At 38.9% G+C, this 26,152-nt stretch overlaps 1 protein-coding gene across 1 annotated transcript in view; it reads left to right on the top strand.

Annotated features, from left to right (window-relative positions):
- mrpl13 (mitochondrial ribosomal protein L13) overlaps positions 1 to 26,152 on the top strand; it is a 165,317-nt gene that overhangs the window by 59,816 nt on the left and 79,349 nt on the right. The window contains exons 3-4 of the mRNA XM_069920952.1: positions 23,591 to 23,684; positions 24,004 to 24,064. Of these exons, the coding sequence (XP_069777053.1) occupies positions 23,591 to 23,684; positions 24,004 to 24,064 (155 nt within the window). The remainder of the gene's footprint in view (positions 1 to 23,590; positions 23,685 to 24,003; positions 24,065 to 26,152) is intronic.

The following is a 26,152-nucleotide window of genomic DNA, read 5'->3' on the forward strand; positions in this document are numbered from 1 at the left end:
TTAGTGTTCTTTCATGGGGTCCTATTGAAGTGGTAAGTAAAAGGAGATTTCTGAGAACTGTCATCTCAGTAGAGGTCAGTGCATCAGACCACAAAAGCACCACCCTTGTTTGCAGGTTTAATAGTGAGGATGGGATTTGTACAGAGAGAGTAGGGGCAGTGTGTTCAGAGGGGGTGAGATCAGAATAAGAGAGGGGAGTAGTGAAGACTGTTAATGTCTCAGCGACGATTGGAAAGCATACAGCTGGCCAGGACAAGGTGTTCAAGAGGAGAAAGAAGGTATAAAGTAGGAGAATGGGTCTTTAGTGGTGGGTGGAGTATCATGCTGGAAGAAGTGAAGGTGGAGATGACAGAAGAAGAGTTCAGCATTGTGGTGTGCAGGTATCTGCATCAACAGAGGCCTCAGGGTGTCTGGTGCATGGGTGGTCGGGACCTGAGTGAGCGGCTGAGGCGTCAGGGGCAATGGCCTCTGAGTGGCAGAGCCCAGGTTGGGGTTAGAGGCCCTGGGAGCTCTGTTCTGTGGGTGGCCGGGACCAGGTTGGAAATCCGTGTCAAAGTCATTGGGAGCTCCAGCCAGCAGGCAGCTGGGGCTGAGGTGAGAACTCATGATGGAGGCATCAGGAATTCAGGTTGATGGACAGCTGAGGCCAAGGCAAGAGTTTGCGATGGAAACGCCAGCACGTGGGCAACCGGAGCCGAGGTGGAAACCTGCATTGAGGAGTCAGGGGAGTTGGGGGAGAGATGAGAGGATCAGAGTGGTAGGGAATGAAAAGAAAGGAGAGTTCACAGCATTTGCAGATTTTCTTGCTTAGCTCAGAGTAGATTGAGGGTGAAGAATAGGAAGAGTTATGGGAGAATTGGGAAGGGTAAGGAGTGGTGGTGAGAGGAAAGGGGCAGTGGAAGCATCCATGATACGTGGACAGTGGGATGTGTCGTATCTCTGCTTCACTTTCCTGCCATCCTGCTCACGTTGGAGAACTGAGCATCGACCGATTCACTTCAAGAAACTTTTTGTCAATTTAGTCTGAAATAGTTAAATCTTTATCCTGACCCTGTGCCTTCATATTTGTGAGTCTCCACCCTGAGAAGTCTCAGAGTTCGAGCATTGTTTGTTTCAATGAAATGACGTCCTTATAAATGTTAGTGATTGTAGACTAATAAATGCCTGTCAAATTCAGATGAGGGAAAAGAAGTGATTTTTCTTTTCAGAGCAGCGGTAAGTGCAGTGTACAGGATGGGAAGATGGTTGGTGGGATTTTTCAGTTGTCAGCTTAAATGGAAAGAGCAGGGAGAGAGGAGAATAAGGGATGGCATATCTTCTCAGGGAGGTGGGGGTGAGAGCCTTGATTGGTACTTTGGATAGTGTCTGGTACAATGGGATAACTTGTGGACTTGGGAATTCAAGTCTGGGAAACTGTCAAGAGAGGGAATAGTGAAATAATGGGGTAATCAATTCAAGAAATAAAAAATAAAAGCTGCCTTGACTAGGTGGTCCATTAACAACTGAGTTTGTGGATAAACTTGCAACATTGCTTTCCAAAATGGCATATGTACCACAGATGTTCCATCTCTGTGTTTATTATGGCAGAAGTTGTACTCCTTATGTCTGCACTCACTCGACATACTGCCAGGACCAAAGAAAAGAGAATTAATGAGACACTACCCTCCAGTCTTGGAGGACTACTAATGCCTTTTGAAGTTCGTGATTGGATAGATGTACTGAAAGCAGATCTCGGTGTGGGGGGAAGGGGCGGTTTGGAAAATATTTGCGTGTTGTGGATGAAGGAGAAAGCTATTCATTTTCAGTGGACCAGAGTAAGAAGTCTGGAAAAAAAAAATCACAGGCTCAGTTGGCCAAAGGGCCTGTTTGTTTCTCTCCCCAAATCTCAACTGGAGGTGAGCGTTCTAAATACTCTTCTGCAAAGGCAGACTTGCAATGCCTCCCAGTGCATTGTGTAACTGGGCAAAGTCTAGGGCTATAGCCAAAATCTTCCAAGTACCTGTTGTGCCTGGATGAGAGCAGACCACAAGCTGTGCATTTCTTTTAGAAGAGGCAGTGGAGGTTGTGTGACTTGCCCTATCCATCTGTACACTTTAGCACAGCATTTGTGAATTGCTTGGCTTGGGTCATGGATTGTGGCCTCTATTCATGTTGAACCAAATGTAAAATTCCATTATGTTATGATTACTGTTTCCCAGGGGCCACTTTATAATGAGATAATTAATTAACATTTTTGCATTGTACTTGATCTGAAAGAACCTGTTCCTTACTGACAAACATGCTGATCCAAAAATCCTAGCGAAGGGTACTTTCTCTTTCCTTTTTAGGAGGTTCGTATATGTTTTATAAAAGTTTTATTGCCAAGTTTGCTTTTTATTAAAAAATTCTTTAGGTGTAACATTTTAGTTAATGTTTACTTCTCATTAGCCCCTTTTCCATTGGCACCTTGTCCCAAGAAGTAACGGGGAATTAACTGGAACAGGGTCCAGTGGAAAAGGAAAACAATCAGCACACTGGCATCAGATGATGTCAAATCGTGCCAGGGATTGACGGCCTCTACCCCCATTCATATCCCTGGCGTCAGTTGATGCCAGCATGCTATTTAAACCAGTGGAAAAAGCACAACTTCCATCCATTCTATTCCATTCAAAAGTAGAAAAGCAGTCAGTGTCCCGATTAAAGGTGGCCCAGTGGAAACAGCACAAATGGCTTCCTATCCTGGGACAATGCACAGCCAATTAACTGGGATGCCAGTGAAAAAGAGGCTAAATTGGCTCTTGCTGTCAAGCCTCCACCCTGTATTTGATCCAAGAAGTACACCTTACAGATGGAGGTGATTAGGATGCATTGTACATTATACATGGCCAGGAAACTTTTTATCAACCAGCACCTGCCTTGGAAGATTATAAACTTTGTGTCAGTAAAACATTTATTTCAATCATGAAAAAAATTGAAGTTTTAATCTTTAAAAACTAATTTTTCAAATGTCTTTGTCTACTCTAATGAAATGGTCTAACGGCATGCATTTATTGAATAAAACAACCATTAGTGCCTAACGTTCAGAGCAGCTAGATTTACGTGAAGATTGGAGGAGGACAAAATGGTGGCAGTAGAGGCGTAGTGGGGGTGGAGAGCTCCCCATAAAAGGATTAGAAATGTTTTCTGTGGGCACCCACAGAAGAGAGACAGGATAATTTAGAGAACAGTGAAGAGAGAAAAAAATGAAGAAAAAAGCAAAAATAGTAAGAGGGGAAAGTGAAAAAGCTTACCTCATGGCAGAGAGAGCGAAGCTGAGGAGGGCCCTCCCCAGAGGCTGAGGATGGTAACGGCTGCAACATTGGTACCTGAGCAGGGACCTTCCCGTTAGGAGGAGAGCGCACAGGGGGAGGTGAGTGAGGGCAGCCTGTGGGAGGCTAGCCCAGGAAGGTGCCCAGTGAGGACGGCAATCGGGGAGCCGGGAGCGCAGTTGGGCACGGGAGACTCAGCAGCGCAGGAAGGAGGAGGTCAGGCCAGGATGGAGAGGACAGCAACAGATATACTGCTGACAGTAGTGAGGACAGGAAGCTTGGAGGCTCGAGGTGGGGGGACCTGGGTCGAGTGGGAGGAGATGTCGATGTCGGCGGTGGCAGGAGGAGTAGAGACGCAAGAGCGGCAGAACCATGTCGAGTTTTGGATGGCAGCAGTGGAGGGAAACCTGGAGGCTTAGGATCAGGGGAGTCAGATGCTGGCAGCGGCAGAGAGAAGGAATCCATGGGCTGGGAGGAGAGGTGACAAGGAAAGTGAAGACTTACCTGGTAAGATCGCTCCGACTAGCAGACGAGAGGAGGTTGGGTCTGGGGCGTCTGAGGCGTAGGGCCTGATAGGCTCCAGGGACAACATGGCCAGAGGGAGAATGGTGAGAAAGATGCGTGGTGGGATGGCCTAGAGTCAGAAAGCGAGTTGGAAGAAGATGAAGAAGAAGAGCGAGAAGGTGAAAGAAAGACAGTATATGGTAACGGAAGACTGTCAAAAGAGGTAGAGGGTTTGATGCCCTTTGCAAGGGAAAATTAGAGGCCATTGAGCAAATTTAAAAGGACACTGGTGACAGGACAAGGGGAATGATTAGACTGCCTAATGGAAAAGGTAACGGAACAGAGGAAAGATTAGATGTGGGAGAGAATGAAATGGTTGCATGGGAAAGGGATAGAGTAAAGATGTGGGAGAGAATAGATATGTTAGAGAATATTAATAGGAAGATTAAGATTGAGGGGGTGAAGGAGGGTAAGGAGTGGAGAGTCAAGGTAGATTCCCTGCAAAAATAGATACCAGATATACTGGGGAAGGATAAAATAGGAAACAATTTGGAAATAGAGTGGGCCACACCAATGACCACACTCTATCCTGGTGAGACTCCTGCGTTGTCAGGATAGAGAGGATTTTGAGGACAGCGGCGGTGCGGGCAAAAGCAAGGGGGATGTCCTATGGAATATGAGCAGGGGAAGGTCCTATTCTATCCAGACATAAGTGTGGCATTGTTGAAGGACAGGAAGGAGTTTTATTCGGTTTTTTAAAAAGTTTGAAACAAAAAGGAAGTGAATTAAACCTCCTTCACCTTGCAACGTTGAAGATGGTAAGGGTGAGAGGGGAAAGAAGGTTTTTTAAGGACCCAAAGGAAGCAATGGACTTTGTAAGAATCCTACGAGACTAAAGAACAATGAAAATAAAGGGTAAAGAGTGATCTGGGGGAAGAAAGGATTGTAAATATTGAAAGTATGGTGATTATGGAAGGGCTATGTTTCTTTATACAGTGTTAATGTTTAAAGAAGATTATATATGTAAAATAAAAAGGAGATACGGAGTGTTCACAGAAGAGGAGGGAAAAATAAATGGAAGGTGGGAGTGTTGGACATTTCTCAAAATAGAGGGAGATTGGCACTAATAACTTGGTTGTTCGTGCTGGGGAGGGTAAGGGCAAATTTGGGGGGAGGAAGAAGTGTTTTTTTCTGGTAAATTTTTTTTGTTTGGTTTTGGAATATGGGGTTTAGTTCTGTTAATTTAATTAGTTTTTGTTTGGAGCATGAATGCCTGTGCCAAGGATCTATGGAAGAGAATCAGTATGGAGGTCAAGTATCAGGGGACAAGGCGGAGGGGAAGGGCATAATGGTCTGAGGATAATGGACAAGTCCATTAAATTTGTGAGTTTTAATGCAAATGGGAGATTAAGAGAAAAAGTCTTGGCACACCTAAAAAAAAAGATGCAGGCAGACATAGTGTTTTTGCAGGAGATCCACCTTACAGAACAAGAGCATTTAAAGTTAAAGGGGGGGGGTGGGTGGGTGGGTCAGGTGGCAGTACACTGGATAAACTTTTGAGACCTTAAATTCAGCTGAAAATCCAATCTGCGCTGATCTGGCATATAAGTTGACCCTTGAAAAGCTGATTCGGTGTATGTCGACCCTTGAAAAACCAAAAAAAAAACACTGACGCTGACAGATTTTCATTATTTTTATTAAAAACAACACAATTAGCACCCTTCAAAATCTTTCTCATTCCAATTGTCTGAAGCAAAGATGGCGGCAAGCACATCCATACTCTCATTGTTTAAATAGTCATATGGGACCCAAGTCTGTATCTGTTGAAGCGGTTTCAGCTTCATCATCAGTGTCCCACAATAAATCATCCTACGTCCCATCAATTGCACAAGAGATATTGGACTTTTTAAACTATTTTATTACAGTCTCTACTTTAACTTTGTCCTATGCCTTGAGCATGAAGTTGCACAGCATATCAAGTGATGCAGCACGCATTGCCCTGCCTTTTGTAAATGACTTTTCTGCACTTGACACCATGTGTTCCATTCCTCGCGCACATGGTCTTTTAAAAAAAATATTTAATTTTTCAAATTACAGACAAAAAAATTACTATAACCCCTCCCTCCTATAACACAAGAAAAAAAACCCACTAAAAATCCTAAAAAAAAAACTTCCCCCAATCCCCCCCCCCCAAAAAAATAAAAATAAAAATCAATATTCCCTGATTGGTGTGCCAAACTTATTAAAATTAGTTAATATCTATGACCATATATTTTGAATATAACCCCACATCAATAAAGAAAGAATAATTGTTTTTCACATTATATTAATTTTTCTAAATGCAAACAAGATTGTAATTCATTATGCCATCTTTGCAAATTTAGTTGTACATCATTCTTCCATGTAACAGCTATACATTTTCTTGCTACTGCTAAAGCTAACTTTAAGAAAGCTAAATATGGTTTAAGCATTCTTAAATCATATGGGGCCTTATCATATCTCAATAAACATAACCTTGGATCCAACCGATTATCCATTTTAAACAAATCTCTCAAAAATTTTATAATTTCCTCCCAAAAATATTTAATTTTCTTACATAACCAAACTGAATGTATAAAAGTACCTATCTGTTCTCTACATCTAAAACATAAATCTGTTATACTAAATCCATAGCTTTTCAATTTCTCAGGAGTTAAATATAATTGGTGCAAAAAATTATAATTAACCATATTATAATCTCACATTAATTAATTTTGTAACACTATCAACACACATTTGTGACCATTTTTCCTCTGCCAATACAATATTTAAATCTTTTTCCCATTTCTCTTTAATTTTATGCATATTTACTTTTTCAATTTTTTCCTGCAACAATCTATACATATAGAAATAAAACCTTTTTCACTTTTATCTTCAATCAGTAATTCAAATTTTGTTTGACTTGGCAAATTTATTTCCTTACCATAACTCTTCTTTAAAAATTCTCGAAATTGATAGTAAGCAAACAAAGAATTTGACGCAATACCATATTTCTCCTGTAATCTATTAAATGAAGAAAACTTCCCTGCTTCAAAACAATCTATAACATTTACTATTCCCTTATTTTCCCAATCCTTTAAATAAGGACTATTCAATGAAAAAGGAATTAATTTATTCTGATATATTGGTGATCTTATTGAAATCATCTTTTTATGCCCTATAATTAAATTACGATTATACCAGATATTCATTATATGTCGTTAAACTGGCAAATCAAATTTCTTTAACAATAAAGGATTCCATTTATAAATAAAATGCTTAATGTGATCCATCTCTATCTTAGCCCACCTAGGAGGTTGTTCAGTGTTAAATAATCTCTTAATAAATTTCAACTGAGTTGCTTTATAATAATTATAAAAACCAGGTAATTGCAAGCCACCTAATTCATATCTCCAAGTCAATTTTTGTAAAGAAACTCTTGATAATTTACCCTTCCATAGAAATAGCCTAATTACCTTATTTATTTCCTTAAAAAACTTTTTCGGTACCAAACATGGAATAGTTTGAAAAAAAAATACTGTACTCTTGGATAAATATTCATCTTTATACAATTCACTCTTCCAATTAATGTCAATGGTAAATCTTTCCATTTGTCTAAATCAATTTTAATCTTGTTTAATAAAGGTACATAATTTAAATTAAACACATCTTTATAATTTTTATTTACAACTACTCCTAAATATTTAATTTTATTTGACCATCTTAATTTAGTATTTTGTCTACAGTATTTATAATCTTCTTCCATTAATGGTAAAATCTCACTCTTTTCCCAATTAACCTTATATCCCGATAATTTACCATATTTATTCAATAATTCCTGTAATGACTTTATGAAACCTTTGGATCAGTTAAATATATCAAAACATCATCTGCAAATAAACTAATTTTATATTCATTTTCATTCACTCTAATTCCCCTAATACCTAAATCTTGTCGAACTGCCTGAGCTAAAGGTTCAATCACTAAAGCAAATAAAGCAGGACAACCTTGTCTTATAGAACAGACAAATTAAAAGAATTTGAAATCTGACCATTCGTTAACATCCTTGTTGTAGGTCCCGCATATTAACCCAACCTCTTTATAAAAAAAAGGACCAAAATTAAATTTTTACAATACTTTAAACAAACATTTCCATTCCACATGATCAAATGCCTTCTCAGCATCTAAAGATACAACCATTGGTTAATTATTTTGTTGCTTTGCACATTAATTAATGAAATCAAATTAACTATATTGTCAGCTGAGTATCTGTCTTTAACAAAACCTACCTGATCAATATGAACCAGTTTTGGTAAATAATTCATTAATCTATTGGCCAAGACTTTTGCCACAATTTATAGTCAATATTTAACAATGATATCAGTCTATGATGATACTTTTTAACAGATTTCTATCTTTTTTTGGTATAACTGTAATCAATGCTCTTGAGAAAAAATCTGGAAATACGCCTGTTTCAGTTGCTTGTTTCATCTATATATAACAGAAATAGTAAATCATTAAACTCTTTATAAAACTCACCGTAAAACCATCTTCTCCAGGAGATTTCGCATTAGGCATCGATTGTAAAGCTACCTTCAATTCTAATTCAATAAATGAAATATCTAAATTCTTTACTTCTGCTTCATTCAGCATTGGTAAATTTAAATTATCTAAAAATAAATTGATTTGATCAATATCTTGAATACCTTCTGATGTATACAGATTTTCATAAAATTAAAAAAATTCATCTTTATATCTTTTCATTTATAAGTAATTTCTCCATTCTTCCTAATAGCATTAATTGCCCTTGATACTTGCTCAATTTTAAGTTGCTATGCCAAAATCTTGTGTGGTCTTTCTCCCAATTCATTATAACATTATTATCAATTATTATCAACCTCAGTTTCAATTTCTCATGTTTATATGTTTGTATTGTAGCGTGATTTAAATTTAGATAACTGTATCTTATCATCCTCCATACATTTTTCTCCAGACCTTCAATTTCTTTCTCCAAATTTGAACTTTCTAATTGATACTGTTTTTTAAAATTTTTGTTGTATTAACTAATAATTCTCTTAAATATGCTTTTAAAGCATCGCACAAAACAAACAAACTTTGAACTGAATTTTGATTCATTTGTAAATAAAAATTAATTTGATCTCTTATATATTTAACAAAATCTGGTCTCTTCAATAATATTTCATTAAACCTCCATCGATAAGCTGTCACTACCAATTCAGTACTTAAACATCTGATTAACAATAATGAATGCTCTGACAATAATTTACTTTTATATTCTGCTAAATTAAATCTACCTTGTAAATGTGCAGAAATCAAAAATAAATCTATTCTAGAAAAAGAATTATGTCAAGTTGAATAAAATGAATAATCTTTGCACATGGTCTTTGAATGGCTTATTCAAGCAGATATTGAGAGGTTGCAGTATAGATGTCAAACCTGCGATGACCTCCATGTAAGTATTATTTAGTACTAATCTACTTTTTGTGGTCTCAGTTAAGAGCCTACGAAACATATCCCAGACCAGCAAACTCCGTTCTTTGCATGAACCACCTGGCCGGATGTTCCACACATTGTCTCTCCATAGTTTTACTCTATTTTCATCCATCCATCCTTTTTCATGAAAATGTACAAAAATACCTGCAGGGATTTTCATTTTTGGTTTAATTTTGCATTTGAAGATTACCATGGATCTTAACTTTGTCCTGTCAGCCATGAAAGGTAACACCACAGTAAACCTGCTCCCTTTCGTGGCCTGTACTTCTGGTTTGCACAGTTTTAACACTTTTCCATTCCACTGTCATGTCAAAATTCATAGGGTTTCGTCCATGTTTCCAATACTTACCATTGCAAACTGGTGTTTCTGCCGGTTCCATATAATAAACTGGTGAAAACGTACAGCTTTATGATCAAGATCTTTTGGTAGTTTCTGTGCAATTTTTGTTTTTTGGCATAATACCAGATCTTTCCTGTTCATGAAACAATTGCACCAGCCTACTGTAGCCTCAAAATCATCACTGAGGTCTCGGTGTGACTTGGCCCACTGCAGTGCAAATGTTCATACTTTATTTTGGGTGACTATGTAGCAATCTTGCCATTCTGCAACATGATTTTACAACTCTGGCCAGCGAGTAATTCTGTTTCTCAAAGAACATTGGATTTTTGGTATTTTTCTTAAAGTCTTTCCTTTCTTTCTTCACTCTCACCAATTTCTAATATACATCAAATATTCTTGCAGCAGCGCAGCTGTTAATTTTCTTGACCATTTCTATCACTTTCAACTTAAAGCTCGCTTCGTATTTTCCTCACATGCTACGTTGTGTCGATGGACCCTCCATGATAGCTATCACCTCCAGCCACTGCCCACCAGATCAATCCACGTGATCTATAGGGGGGGGTTGATAAATATGCCGGTCGACGGCCCATCTCAGACTGCCAGAAAATGGGGTTTGACTTGTATGCCAGATATACCATAAACCCTTAAAATTAGGCTGAAAGCAGGGGGGTGGGGGAGGGGTGGGCTGGTGGTCGATGTACACCAGTCAACTTATACGCTGAAATATGCGGTAGCTTAAATGACTACTATAAGTTATCACTGAATTGATAGTAGAAAATTGGGGCAATTGATCTTCATCTGAGAGAGAGCAGATTCAGGGAAATAAGCAGGAATGGGATTGATGCGATCATTCAGATAGCCAGCATTGACAACATTCTGGAAATTCTGAATATAAAATGCCTTCATAATTTTCTTTGTTCAAGTTGAAAGACCTGTTTTCAAGTTGAGCCATGAACCAAATATAAAATACCATTACATTATTACTGTTCCCCAGGGCCCGCTCTATAATGTAATTATTAATTAACTTTGTTGCACTGTACTTGATTCAAAAGAACTTTTTCTTAACTAGCATAAATTCCAGAAATCCATCACCTATGCATTCCAGGAATTCATCCCAACATTGTTATTATGAATTAAGTTTGCCTACTCCACTTGGATGCTGAAGTTCCCAATGAATACTGTTTTTCTCCTATTACCTGCAAAGCTGGACACAAAGGTCCAAATCACCCCCTTTCCAATGTTGTAAAGCTCTGTTACTTCAACGTGAATTTGGGTGCTGATTTTTTTTAAATGGTGGATATTTGTCTACACATCTTTATCCAAATCCTTGTTACAGTATTCCCTATTCTTTTCCTTCTCGTTCAGTCCTAGATTCCAGCACCCAGAACAATAAAGATGATCATCTTTTTATGATGTTGAAAGCAGTTGTCTGTGATTGCCTACTCTCTGCCTATCACTTTGGTGTGTAAAGATTTTGGTTTTCTTGCCTTCAAAAAAATTGCACTTTGAGAAACTGAAATAACTACGTTCAAAATTAAGCGTTATGTGAATCTAGATTTCCTATTTTGAGAAGTTGCTTTTGCAGAAATATACAAAGAATTCACTGAAACCAGGTCCAGGATCCTCTCCGTGGCACTAGGGTATGAATCAAGTTAGTTCTAATAAGTTCATTAATTATGACACACACCACCAGGTTCATCCAAATGGGTTTAAAGTGGAAAAAGAGATTTGTTTAAACAGTTTCTCAGGCAGAGGAAGCAACCTTATAATTTTTTTCCTCCATACAAAAAATGTAGCTCTGTAGCAGCTCAGTTGTACTGCACAGTAATAGGACCTTTGCTGTGACTTGACCATGTTGACTAAAGTGCCATCCATGTGATCTAATTTTTCTGTATTTGACCTTTCCCTTTTCTTCCTAAATACCTGACTGAATGCTTTTTAAATTTGTTAATTGTACCTTACTCTAAAGCCTCCTTGGGCAGCTGGTTCCATATACCCCTTGCACTCTCTGTAAAATTTGCCCTTCCAATCTCCCCTTTATCTTTACACGTATCCTCTAGTTTTTTTTTACACAGAAATCACACGATATTGCTGCAAGGAAGACCTGGCTTTAAGCCCATTTTGATCATTTACACTGAACTGAACAAAGCCGGCATAATGCCAGGTCAGTGTGCCTTTTTACACAGCAAGCCGGCATTCTGGGAGCAAAAGAGGCGGGATGTGTAACTCAACAGCGTCGGCATCTAGCGTCACGTATAATATACCGTATTTGTCAGCATGTTAGACCCACTTTTTTTTTTCCAAAACAATGGCTCAAAAATATTCCCCCGGTTTTGTATGGAAAGTTGAAATTAGGGTGATAATGGTGAGTAACGCCGAGAGTGATCATCGTTGCTGAGTGGCTCACAAGCATCACCACTATTGGTTCCCGCATGGTTCATTGGTATGTTGAGAAAGTGTCAGGTTCGAGAGAGATGAGTCTGGACACAAGGTTTTATTAACACACAAGAATTCATAAAGAGTGTGTGAAAATTGTGGTGGGAATAGAGCACGCATGAGCACAATTTATAAAAGAGCATGGGAAAATACATGGACAATTTAAAACATGCACACAGAATTTATAAAAGAGCGTGTGAAAATACAAGCACAATTTATAAAACAGCATGCAAAAATACGGGCACATTTTAATAAAACGTGTGCATAACATAAAAGAGCGTGGGAAAATCTACAAGTATTGATCTATAGCAGTGGATTTCAAACATTCTTTCTACTCCCATACCACCTTAAGGAATCCCTATGCCATAGGTGCTCTGTGATTAGTAAGGGATTCCTTAAGGTAGTATGTGGATGGGGGGAAAAAAGGTTTAGAACTATTGCTCTGGACCCAATTGTTACTGAAGTATTTTGCTTGAGAAAAATTCTCATTGGCCCATTTCCTTTGGAGTTATGAAACCGTGCACATAACGAGTCAATTAAGGATGATTAGAACAATGGTTTTCAAACTTTTTCTTTCCACTAACATACCACCTTAAGCAATCCTTTCCTAATCACTGCTATCTATTGTTGGGGACTGGGGCAGGCTATCAGGGGTGAGGGGGGGAAAGCAGGGCAGTGGGCTTCAGACTGTTCAAACTGAGGACAAACCCACAAACCAGTTTGCTCACAGCATAAGGTGACTACAGACCACCTGGGGACAGCTGAGAGCAGGGCGGTGGGATCAGTGTGGGGGTTGGTCTTTTATCACAATGCCACTCCTTAACACGAATCTCTCCCTTAATATCTGGTCTGTCAGTGACTGTCTTGAATATATTCAGTAACTGAGCAATCACACCGTCCTTCTTCTGAATCCCAGACTCAGTACCCTTTGATACCTACTTTTTGTATCTTATTCATGAATGATCAAGCCCTATTTTGAAAGAACAACAATCACCCCACATCTGTCCTGTCAATACCATGAATTATGCACTTGTGTATTAAATCTCCTCTCATTCTCCCAGTAACACATCAGTACGACACCCACCTAACGAAACAGTGAGTCTAGTAGAAGATGCATCACTATTTCACCACTATCTCATTTCATCTCCAGGTCCAGCCATTTCATCTACAGCTCATTTCAGACTTCTGCATTGATGGAAGCATCCATAGACATCTGAGATGAGCTAAACCCCAAGTGCCTGCTGTTCAGAGATATTCCTTAGTGAACTACTCGCTGTCAGCCAGATTGATTCTCCCTTTTACTTTTGCTGTATAATTTCAGGCTGCCAGGAGAGCACAGGACAGCAGTATTATTATTAAAAAGACTATTTCTGTTGTCCTATTTGCATGTTTTGTCCAATTTTTAAATGCTTACCCATAAATACACTAAAAAAAATGATACACATTAAAATCTTTATTTGGTTCAGGATTGCCCTTTTACACAGATTGCATTTCGGGGCTGATATTGTACCTGCTGTTGGAAAAATGTTGGGACTGGAATGACCCCACCATTCCATGTCATTGCTTTTTAGGCAGTAGGCGTAGTGTAAAAAAGCTGCAAATATCCCAGAAAGAAGCAGCTGTGTCAAAGTCTCTTTAGACTCCCATATGCTAGGAATAAGGCTGAATATCTGCCCTGAGGTAAACAAGAGAGTTTACATTTGCTTGGTTCAAGAGCAGCACATGAAAAATGCTGGAGAAACTCGGCAGATTAAGCAACACGAAAAAAGGCTCAGGCCCAGAAAGTAGATTGCATTTTACTTTCTATGGATGCTACATGACTTGCTGAGTTACTCTTGCATTTTTTTGTACGGAATATCTACCCTAAACAGGACGTCAAGTGCTGAAGAGCTGGCTCTGAATGGGCAGAGGCCGACAGCATCGAACCCACGCTGCTGAAGATCCAACTGCGCTGGGTAGGTCACGTCTCCAGAATGGAGGACCATCGCCTTCCCAAGATCATGTTATATGGCGAGCTCTCCACTGGTCACCGTGACAGAGGTGCACCAAAGAAGAGGTACAAGGACTGCCTCCAACCGTGCATCTTGGCGCCTCACAGTTCGGCGGGCAGCAACCTCCTTTGAAGAAGACCGCAGAACCCACCTCACTGACAAAAGACAAAGGAGGAAAAACCCAACACCCAACCCCAACCAACCAATTTTCCCCTGCAACCACTGCAACCGTGTCTGCCTGTCCCGCATCGGACTTGTCAGCCACAAACAAGCCTGCAGCTGACGTGGACATTTACCCCCTCCATAAGTCTTCGTCCGCGAAGCCAAGCCAAAGAGAAAGATCTACCCTAACTTTGCCTGTCATTTTATAAATCTCTTTAAGTTCACCCCTCAGTCTCCAGTGAAACAATTGCATGTAATCCAATCTTTCTTTGTAACTAAAGCTCTCCATTCCTGGCAACAACCTGGTGAATTTCTTCTGCAATCTTTTTATTTCCACATCTTTTCTTCAGTGTGGAGGACCAGAAATGCATACAGCATTCTAAACATGTGGCCAAGGCATTGTCCTGTGCATCTGCTGCTTGAAAACTGATGTTGAGAATGGTTTTATGATGACAGGCAAGACTGAAATATTTAATGAATAAGATACAAAAATTACTGTGATGCAGTAATGGAAAGGCAGGATATTCGAAATGGCAAAGCAGCAGAACGTAGATTCTGTTTGGGGGTCCAAGATGGTGGCGGAAGGGCAGTAAGTGGAACTTAGATCTCCCCAGAGAACAGAAAATAAAAGGAAGATTCACCAAGGAAAAAAACACCCAGGAAGGAAGAAGACATTGAAAAAAATACAAGAGTGAAAGAAAAATGAGCAAAAGACCAAAGATAACAAATTCAGGAAGAACAGAAAAATTGGAGAATGGAGGCTCACTTCATGGCAATCAGGATGAAGAGTCCGACCTTTGGCCTACCCAGAAGCTGATGGAGCAGGAGTGGAGCCCCAGACTACCCAGCTGGAGGAGAGCTCACCCAGAAGGGTGAGCAAAGGCAGCCTTTACAAAGCTGACTCACGAAGCAGTTGAGGGAGAGCCACGATCAAAGCAGCAGAAGGACTGTCAGGAACACACGATGAGGGGGCCTGCAAATGACGGGAACAACTCAGCCTGCTGAAATGGCAGCAGGAAAGGAGCCACAGACCAACGGGAAAAATAAAACTCAACTGGTAAGGCCAATTTATCCAGGGGCTGGGAAGAAGCCGCAAACGGAATGACATCCAAGACATTGGGTCTGGCGGGAAGTGGAAGCAGCGCAAACAGGGAGGAGTGCGATTGGGAGACACGGGCCAATGACTTCGGAGGATGAGGAGGAAGATTGTGAGCAGAGGAGATGAACAGTGGGGATAGGAAAGATAAGACGCAGAGAGCTCGATGCCCTCTACCAGGGATATCATGGAGGTCATCGAGCAAATTTAAAACAAAAACATTAAAAATATTGGTGGTGGGCCAGGGTGTGATTAAAGAAAGATTGGACAATTTAACTGAAAGGATGACAGAAGCAGAGGAAAGAGTGGAAAAGAGGGAAAGTGAGATCTATAGGTGAGGGAAAGGGAGAAGGTGTGGGAGAAGATGGACTCTGGAAAATTATAGTGGAATAAGTAATATTAAGATAGTGGGGATGAAGGAGGGAGTGGAGGGAAGAGATCCGGTGGGATTCTTCAGAAAATGGATCTCAGATGTGCTGGAAAGAGACAAAATTGAAGGTAACTTGGAAATTGAAAGGGCCCACTGGTCTTTTGCCCCAACACCCACCCCCCATTGCCCAGGCCCAGATCAACAAACCAGTCCATCCTGGCCAAACTTATTCGCTACCAGGACAGAGTGAATTTAGTGGGCAACGGCAATAGGAGTAAAGGAAAAAGGGGGTCCGGCGGAATATGAAGGAAAGATTGTCCTTTTCCATCCTGACATTAGTGTGGCATTATTAAGGTGCAGGAAAGAATTTGACCAAGTCAAAAAGAAATTAAGACAAAAGGGTATATAGTTCACCCTCCTTCACCCAGCAACTTTAAAAATAATAAGGCCAGGAGAGGAAAAAAAAATTCACGGATGCTAGGGAGGCAATGTGTTATGTAAAAGCCTTGCCACCCTCTTGAGAGTAACGTAAAGTGGGGGGGGGGGGGGGGGAGAATTAATGGAATGATTGTTTGTATAAATTGTAAATTATAAGAATATAGATGGGAATGTTTTATTGTTTAACAATATAAATGTCAAAGTTAAATAAAGAATTAATATGGGGAGCTCAAGGAAGTGGAGAAGGAATAGTGAAGGAGTTAGATGGGTGTAGTAGCCATGCTCCAAAATAATGGGGGAGTCGACACCAATATCTTGGATATTGGTACTGGGAGGAGGAGGGAAGGTTAAGAAGAATGGATAGAATGGAGGGGGGTTATTTAGGATTTTTTTTGCTATTTCTTTTACTGATTTGTTGGTTTTAGTTTTTTTAGTTATTACATTTTATTTGGAGCACAGTCATCTGCATCAGGGATGCATGCAAGTTAAGTTGGACGGAGGATAAGTATGAAGGTAAAAGAAGGGTGGGGAAGAAAATGATGGAGAAGCTCTGGGGTAATGGATAAAACAATTAAGTTTGTGAGTTTCAATATAATGGGCTGAATAGGACAGTAAAGGGAAAAAGAGTTTTGGCACACTTAAAAAAAAAGCAGATATAATATTTCTACAGGAGACCTACCTTACAAATCAAGAACATATAAAGTTAAAAAGGGGGTGGGTGGGTCAGATGGTGATGTCTTCCTTTAGCTTCAGAGCCAGGGGGGTATGGTCATGACCTGGCTGGGAGATTTGTGACAATTCATTGTCAGATATACTTGGAATTATGGACACTCATGAATATGTATGCCCTGAAATTTGATGACGAACAATTTATACAAAATATATTTTTAAAAGTAACACAGGGATGTGAAAATGTTTTGATTGGAGGGGATTTGACTTTTGTCTGGATGTGGTCTTGGACAGGTCAGCAAGAAAATTAACAAGGGCCAGGCAGACAAAACTACCCTGGCCTTTATGAAAGAGTTGAATTTCATAGATGTTTGGAGAAGGCAACATCCGAGGGAGGGGGATTATTCATTTTACTCGAGATAACACAATTCCTTCACTAGAATTGATTTATTTTTGGCATCAGCCCAATTGTAGATTGGATAGTGAAGAAAAAGTACACAGCTCGGTTACTGTATGACCAATCACCCTTGATTCTGTCTATTGTAATGCCAGATAAACAGGCCACAACATATTAATGGTTCTTTAATTCATTGCTGTTGGGAAAAATGGAATTTTGTACCTTTATTAAAGCTCAGATAGAATTGTTCTGTGAGACAAACTGTCCCTCTACTGCCAATAGTTTCCTATTATGTTATAAGGCTTATTTTAGGTGTCAGATAATTGGATACACCAAAGGTATTAAAAAAAAGAGCAGGTGAAAGAAATAAATCATCTGGAACAGGAAATTACCCAATTCGAAAAAGATTATCAAAGATCAGGCTCTGAGGATAAATATAGGAATTTAATGAATAAAAAGCTCAAATATAATACAATGCAAAAATATAGGATAGAAAAGGTGATCCTAAGATTGAAACAACAGTATTATGAGCTGGGGAAAGGGCCCATAAAGTCCTGTCTTAGCAGATGAGGGTGGAAGAGGTCTCAAGAACAATTAATGCGATTCAAATGGGGGAAGACAAGATTTCATATAAACCAAAGGAGATAAATAAAACATTTAGAAAATTCTATAGAGAGTTATATAAATTAGAATCAGTGGGAAACACTGCCAAAATAGATGATTTCTTGTCTACATTGGAACTACCAAATTTGGATCAAGATGAACGAGAGGGACTGAATGCCCCCTTCTCTAGAGAGAAGATTGAGCTCATTGCAGGCTAGCAAATCACTGTGGGAAGATGGGTTACCCACTGAATTTTATAAAGCATTTAAGGATCTTTTAATGTCCCTTATTATGGGGTGGTCGACCAGGCAGCAGAGACACATACCCTCCCAGAATCTTTCTCAATAGCAATTATTACAGTGATCCCAAAAAAAGACAGGGATCCATTGAATCCTGCCTCCTATAGGCCAGCTTCATTATTGAATGTAGATTATAAAAATTATATCAAAGGCATTGCCCAACAGGTTGGCTCAATATTTACCGAGATTAACAAATCCAAACCAAGTAGGATTTATAACAAAAGAGGCAATCAGCAGATAACATATGCGATTACTTAATATTGTGCATCAGGTACAGTCATGGGTGGACCCAGGCATGGCTGTAGTCCTGGATACGGAGAAGGCCTTTGACAGACTGAAATGGGACTTTTTATTTAAAGCATTGAAGGGATTTGGATTGGGACAACTATTCATAAATTGGGTAAAGATGTTATATCATAAGCCTCAAGCTAAAATTATAACAAATGGGTAAATAGCTCCACTGTTCCCGCTGGGAAAGTCCAGTAGACAGGGCTGCCCAGTGTCCCCAGCATTGTTTATATTGTCTATTGAACCACTGGCAGAAGCCATTCAGTGGGATCCATATATAAAGGTTTCAAAGTGGGCCACGAGGAGCATAAAATCAATTTATTTGCTAATGATATGCTAGTATATTTGACGGACCGGGGTGGGGGCGGAGGATTCGTTGGCAAAGCTGAGGACCACACTGGAGGATTATTGTAAAATCTCAGGATATAAGGGTAAATCTGGACGAGCAATATAATGCCCTTGGCAAAGGGGGATTTTCGACAATATCAACAAGGGAGCCAATTTAAATGGTCTCAAGAGGGCGTCAAATATTTGGGGATAAAAGTGGATAAGGATTTACATAATTTATACAAACAATATTATCTCCCTTTGCTCTGGAAGATTGAGGAGGACCCTGGTAGATGGAGAGCCCTACCCATTTCCCCAGAACTTCTTTAAAACACTCAGAAGATGTGTCAGGAAGTTCTTGCGGAACGGTAAGGTGGCTAAGGCCTCCATGGAAAAATTGACTTGAGGTTACGAACTGGGAGGTCTGAAATTGCCATACTTTTGGGCGGCCCAGTTGAGATTTATCGCTTTTCTCTATGAGGGAGGTAGTAACCCTCTGGGGCACAAATCAGACTACACACGGAGAAAAGATAGCAGGAGAGTTAATGTTATAAGTGGGACACTGAATTGATATCAAGGGAAACGGATAACCCCATATTAAAACATGTAATTCAGACATGGCAAAAAAAATAAATCAACATATTGGGATAAAGGTGGAGTTATCTCCTAAAACTCCCTTATCTCAGAACAAATTAATATCTATGACTCTGGATAAAAAGATCCTGGACACCTAGTGCCAAAAGGGATTCAGGTTTATCGATGATCGTTATGAACGGAGGTGGCTCATGTCATTTGAACAGCTGAGGAATAAGTATGATTTTCTGAATAATACTTTCTTCTGCTATCTTCAGCTATGATCTTTCTTAAGGGATAACTTGGGGCCGTCTATGGCCCTGCCCTTGTGTAGTGACATGGAGACTCTAATTCGAAGGGGGGAGTACACGTGTTTATCTCTATAATATATCTCCTATTCCAAAGTGATGGTCCGAAGCTGGGCTTGCATAACGTGAGGGAAAGGTGGGAGATGGACTTGGGCACAACAATCCATGAGCAGTGTTGGTCAGATCTGTGTCTGGACAGCATGATAGCAGTTATTAATGCCAAGTACAGGTTGGTGCAATACAATTTCCTGCATCAGCTATTAATCACACCAGAAAAATTACATAAATCTAAATCAGAAATGTTGGAAATATGCTTTAGGTGTGATGTGGAGATTGGAAACTTTATCAATTCAGCCTGGCTGTGTACAAAGGTGAGATCCTTCAGGGAGGACCTGGGGGACATTCTCAAAAAAATTATAAAGGTGGATTTTCCACAAGATCGAAGTTCTACCTTCTGGGAAATATTATGGGTGTGTGTTTTAAACTGTATAGATACCAAATTCAGTTTGTGAGAGTTGCCTTGTCGGTAGCCAGGAAGTGTATAGCGGTCACTTGGAAGTCTGACTCACATCTAAATATTATATAACGGAGTACGGAAATGCAGAGTTATATTCCCCTGGAGAATATCACGTACAACTTAAGGAGGAAATATGACTCATTTGTTAGGGTGTGACAACCTTATCTGCAGCACATTGGTACTCAGATATAATTCTACCTCTTCTGAATAAAGGAAATGCAGCAATCCATGCCATTCATGAAATGATTGAAATCAATGGATTGGATCGTGGCACAGATGACGTGCTGTTGTATTCTGTTCCTTATCTTTTTTATTTTAGATTTATTTACATTTCTCTCAAGTTTCTTTAAGGGTCTATGACTTTACTGATAATTGTTTTTTGTGTTTGTTTGATTTATGCATCCTTCTTGCGGTGTTAGGGTATGAATGGGAGGGGAGAGGGGTAGGGGAAAAATAGACTCTGTTTGTTATATATCATTGTTGAGAGTTGTATTGTTTGGATTTGTGTGAGTCTTTTAAAATCAAAAATAAAATATTTTAACAAAACATAGAACCTGGTTTCTATACATGCATGGGGTTAAAAGCGATTGGACGTTTTTATTTTGGATTGCGATTGTCTGAGGTTGATCGAGCAGTGATTAGTTGGTTTGGATGTATTGTACATTTTCTGGATAATCTTCACATTGTCAGGTAGATGCCACTGTTGTAACTGTGTGAGATCAGCTTGGTTAGAGGCATAAAAATATGGTACTGTAGTATGGACGTTGTTTGGCCCCATAACCTATACTTTAAGTACTTTCTTGGTATCATGCGGATTGAACTAAACTGGCTAAAGACGTGCTTCTTCAATGGTGAGGATCTCAGGATGAACCTGAGATGGATAATTGCTCAGCACCTCGTGCTTGAGGTAAGTTTTCATGCCTGGAACTTGAATGATGAATTCTGCCAGCTTAATACTGTCTTTAAAACACCGCATAGTTTATGAAAAATTCGAATGAAAGGCCAAAAAAATGAAATATTAACTTCTTAAATGTGCTACTGATTATTTCTAGCTTTTTATTACAAATTATTTCTGTTAATAAATGGAGGTTTTGGCTGATAAGTGGAGGCATTGAATGTAAAAATCCAATGGATCAAGTTTGTTTTTTCATGAATTACTGATTGGGTCTCAGTGGGTAGAGAGATCATTTTTGGCCCCACTGGCCTCTTCTCTTGCCACTTTCTGCAATGTGCTTGGTGCTGAATTTCCTGACATCCAACAGCAAGTTTTTCTTTGAGCGTACCGCAACCTTAATAATTCCTGGCCCTGTGACCAGAAAAATGTTTGATGGTGAACTACCCTCTGAAAATCTCTGAAATCCAGCTCAAATGTTGAAAGTTATTTGCTTTGAAAATTTATGGGCATTTCAAATGCCAAAGAAAATTAAGAATCGAGTTCATCTTGCAGTGCTCTAGTCTACTGTGATATTCTCACATCCGCATATTTTTCACTCATTTGTACCTCAGTATTTTTTGGCCAATTTGCAAAATCACCTTTTGGTAGCATTCTTTTTGCAGGAAGTCTTTTCTGACAATTGATTGCTGTCTTGGTGTGATTTCAGTGAAAGGCAAGTAACTGTTAGTCACGGAGGTACCAAAGGTGAATGATTTAGACTTTTAATCTTTTTAAACGAATGAAAATTTTAAAATGTTAATTTTTGTTCAAATAGATTTCTTAATGATTTATTATAATGCATAATTAGGCACAGGAAAATCAAAACTGGTGACCAGAATGTAGACATGGTTTATGTTACATGGTTAAAATGCAGAAACATTCCAAAACCAATTCAATTTTAACCTGCTTTTAGAATCCCTGTAGTTTCAGCCTTGCATGCCCAATTGTAGCTGGTAAAAGACATGTTGCATACATCTTTGTTAATAAGAAAAGTTTCAGTATTCTGTCAATACAGGTGTTAAATGTGTTTCATAGCAACCAGATTGCTTGAGAATTTTGTGAGAAAATTGCTGTTGAAGAATTTAATATGATCTGTTAACGACAGCAATAGTGGCCAAATGTTGGCCACCTATTGATTTATCCACAGAATGTTTATCAGCAGAATGCTAATTTCCCTTGTAAAATTAAGGTAGTGATTCATTCTGGTTCATCATCTTAGATGACTGGTTCAGTAGACCATAAGATTACTGATCTTGTTTTGGAAAGGTAGTGATCGTTATATTGGAGGTATTTAAGTAGATACAGCTAAGGCAAAAAAGTAATTAAGGTTGGATTAGCTTTTAAAATGTTGCTTTATCCTCTCCATGTAAGCCACGTTGCATTTAGATGCTCCATCTCACTAGACTTGTATTAGTCTTGCACTAAAACCCCAAATTATTACCATATACATGACCTTTCTCTGGAAGCCTGCTTGCTTGTTCACACAGAAGAAATTCCGGGTCATTGTAACCTTTTACACAGCAAGCCACCTTCCCAGAGTAAAAGAGGCAGTGCATCACATTCCTTTCCCATGTGAACCTGACAACATGGCTCACCCTCTTACACTCGCCCCGCTTCACCTCTGATACCACCTCACTTGGCAGATAAAACACGTGTCTGAAATTATCCCCAAATCTGCCTTTTGTTGTGTTTATACAGGTAGGTGAGGCATATTAAAGGCAGATTATACCTGGCTTGAAGTATCCATGTAAAAAGGGTGTAGTCTTGTGTGATAAGATGCAAGTTGCAAGTAGATTTAGGAAATAAGTTTAAAATTATCATTGCATGTAAATATTTGATTACTGATTTTCCATTTATGATTTTGATATGTATAAGTTTGAGAATACCACATGTTGGTGCATAATAACAATTTGTCTATTATTGCTCTAACCTTCTAGCACAGCAATTAACATTGAGAAAATGTTTCCCATAAAACGATGAAAGGTTATTTTGTATTTGTTTCAAACCATTCAAAACCTGTTTTAAAAGAAAAATATGCATATGTGAAAATCCCATTGAAGATAGAATGTTATAAAATGAAGTCAAATCTTCATTGTCTTTGGCTTTTATAATGTGTATAAATATTAAAAGCAACAAAGTTCTGTTAAGCCATTGAGTTCACCTGGCAATATTGTACTAAAGGGAAGAACAAGTACTATAATCATTTTGCCAATGGAACTTGTTGTAAACCGCAGCCTTTTGAGAAAATATCACGAGGCAAACATTTGTGGTTTTTAATTCTTATTTAATCTGGCATTTGAGAATATTTAAAGATATTCATTTGTCTCTTATGCATACAACATCTGCTACACTTTCTGCAAAGGAATTTTGGAGAAAACACTACAGACTCAGAGCATGAGCTTGGCTATTTTTGGTACCACTTTCTAGATCTTGGTTGACTGACTCCATGTTTTTGTGCGTAAAATAAAAAGATTAATTAGTGTTAATTTCCACTAAAGCAATCCTTTTCATCTTTCTAGGTGATTGCGGTGACCACGTTGTGGTGGTAAACACAAGGCACATTGCATTCTCTGGAAATAAATGGGAGCAGAAAGTGTACTCCTCTCACAGTGGGTGAGTCTCAAAATGACATTTATTAAATATTTTTAAACACTGGCAAAATAATTTTCTCCCTTTTAGCTTCCTCATGTCAACCTCAGATCTGAAATGCATTCTTTTTTCACTATCTGAACTCTTTTATCTCTTCCTCGTCCTCTATTAAATCTTCAGAATATCTACTTTATACTTGATATAAGATAATTGCAGAATGCTAAATACCAGAAGATTGAAACAATATCCAAATTTGTAAAATCATTAGAAATTCTCAGGCCTTTCTGCGCATTTAGGTAAGAATGCAGTATGTTAAATTTTTTAATACAACTTTTTATTTCAGCTATCCTGGTGGATTTAAACAAGTAACTGCTGCCCAGCTACACCAGAAGGACCCCACTGCAGTAAGTACATGAATGTTTCAAAAGTACATTTTACTCTTGGGGCAAACTGTAATTTAAACAATTTTTTAGTAGATTGTAGTAAAACTACTCTCCTGTTTATACATGGAGTTTTGCAACCACTTATACGGTATATGTCTTTTGGAGGAAAATATCCCTCAGGATCTTGTATTGGATCCTCTCCCATTCTTCTAAACTCCATCCAAGTTAGCAAATTTAATTTTTGTCATGTGTATTGAAATATAGATAAAAGCTTTATTTTGCATCCTCTCCAGGCAAGTCCACCTGTCCAGATGGTGCAAAATAAAACAAAAGTGCAGAGAAGAATTTTGCAGAGGAAAAGTTCAGTTAAAATACAAGGTTAATATTTCACTAGTAAGTCCATTCAGTAATTTGTGACAGCAGGATAAAACTGTCCTTGAATCTGGTGGTGCATATTTTCAAACTTGTGTGCCTTCTGCCGAATGAGAGGGGGGTGGGGGGGTGGTGCGGGAGAAAAGAGTGTGACTGGGATGGAATGGGTCTTTTAAAAATGGTCATTGCTTTCCAAGATGTTGGCAAGCGTAAACCGAGTTGATGGATGGGAGGATGGATTGTGTGATGGCCTAGCCTTGTCCAACCTCTCATCAGACATCCTGCCCATTTTAGTTTTATGCTAAGCCAGTGTCAGGATAGCTTCAGACTTGGTCTTTGCCTTGTATTGAGTTAAACAATTAGTAGTTCAGATATGTCATCTTCCTGGATTTGAAAGAAATAAGGATGAGTCACCATTCCTCTTCCTGTTTGCAGCTCAGTGATTTCATCTGTACTAGAACCAGGTAAGTCTGGATTCAGATAGTTAGAAGAATGGGCCCTCACAAGATCAAATCACCTGCCAGTACTCACTATCCGATGTCAAGGATGCCATTTAGGCCTGATGTTTTGGTTTCAAGAGGGAAACAGGAAGGGAAGAACAACTGGAAGAATGAATTGAGGAAAATTAAAATATCTTTAATGCACACAAAATGAGAGAAAAGGCTTGTCAAGCATGTATGCATTTCCAAATAAAACTAAAAGGAATTGATGAATTGTACCCCTTTGGCCCAAGCAGGGTGTTGTAAATCTCCCATGACAAAATGTTAAACCATCAAAAGAGCTTCCATACATTTCAGAGTTGAAATGGATCTATGTTATAACTCATTCTACATCCTCAGTGAATGAAATCTCATCCGTGTCAGCTAGCAGATTCGTTGTTACATCATTATTTGAAGTGCTGTAGACTGCACTCCTTTTCATAGAAATTCAAATTTATGATGGTGTCTCATGTAATGTGGAACTAGACACTTGGGTGTGCCATTACTACACACGTTACGGGGTCATGATGAAAAGGATGGTGGGTGGCTCGTTTTGTGTGCACCCTGTCTTCCACATTCTTTTGTCATTTTCAAGATGCTTTTCTGTCACTGAGCCACCTGCAGATTGGTAGATTACTCCCATATTATTCACATTTGTTCTGTATGTAAAAGAACCTCTTGTGTGTTCCAGCACCAATCACAACCTAAAAGCAACCCACGGGGGTTCACAACCAATGAGATTCCTTGTTCGGCACTCCTTTGGTATTGCACTGAATCATCAGCTTAAACTGGATGCTATAAAATCAGATTTGGTTAATCAAGTAGTAAAAAGTGTTGAGTAAAAATGCAAAGAATCCATTTTTAATTTGTGGATTATTGAATTTTTTTTTAGTGTTCAACTTTCTCAAAATTTTGCTTCTTTTAGATAGAAAATCTTTAATTTCTACTTATTTGAGATACACAAAGTACTTTTTTCCCACAGACAGATGTGCTTTGTGTTTTATGCAATGCTTCCTTCTGAGAAAGATAACATATCGGTCAGAATGTGGCCCAGGTCGAATCTGTTGTATCACTTCTCAGAAGAGAGTTATTTATTTAGCTTTCCATAATTTTAAAATATATGTTAATAACTATTTATCGATGCCAGTGTTGAACTATTCATTGCTGAATATTCACATTTGTTTTCTCTAGCAACATTCTTGCAATGGTGTACTGTGTTGTGGAATGTTGTATTGAGGTGTTCTCTTCACTCTCCTTC

Source organism: Narcine bancroftii, chromosome 2, assembly GCF_036971445.1.
Source record: "Narcine bancroftii isolate sNarBan1 chromosome 2, sNarBan1.hap1, whole genome shotgun sequence".
NCBI lineage: Eukaryota > Metazoa > Chordata > Chondrichthyes > Torpediniformes > Narcinidae > Narcine > Narcine bancroftii.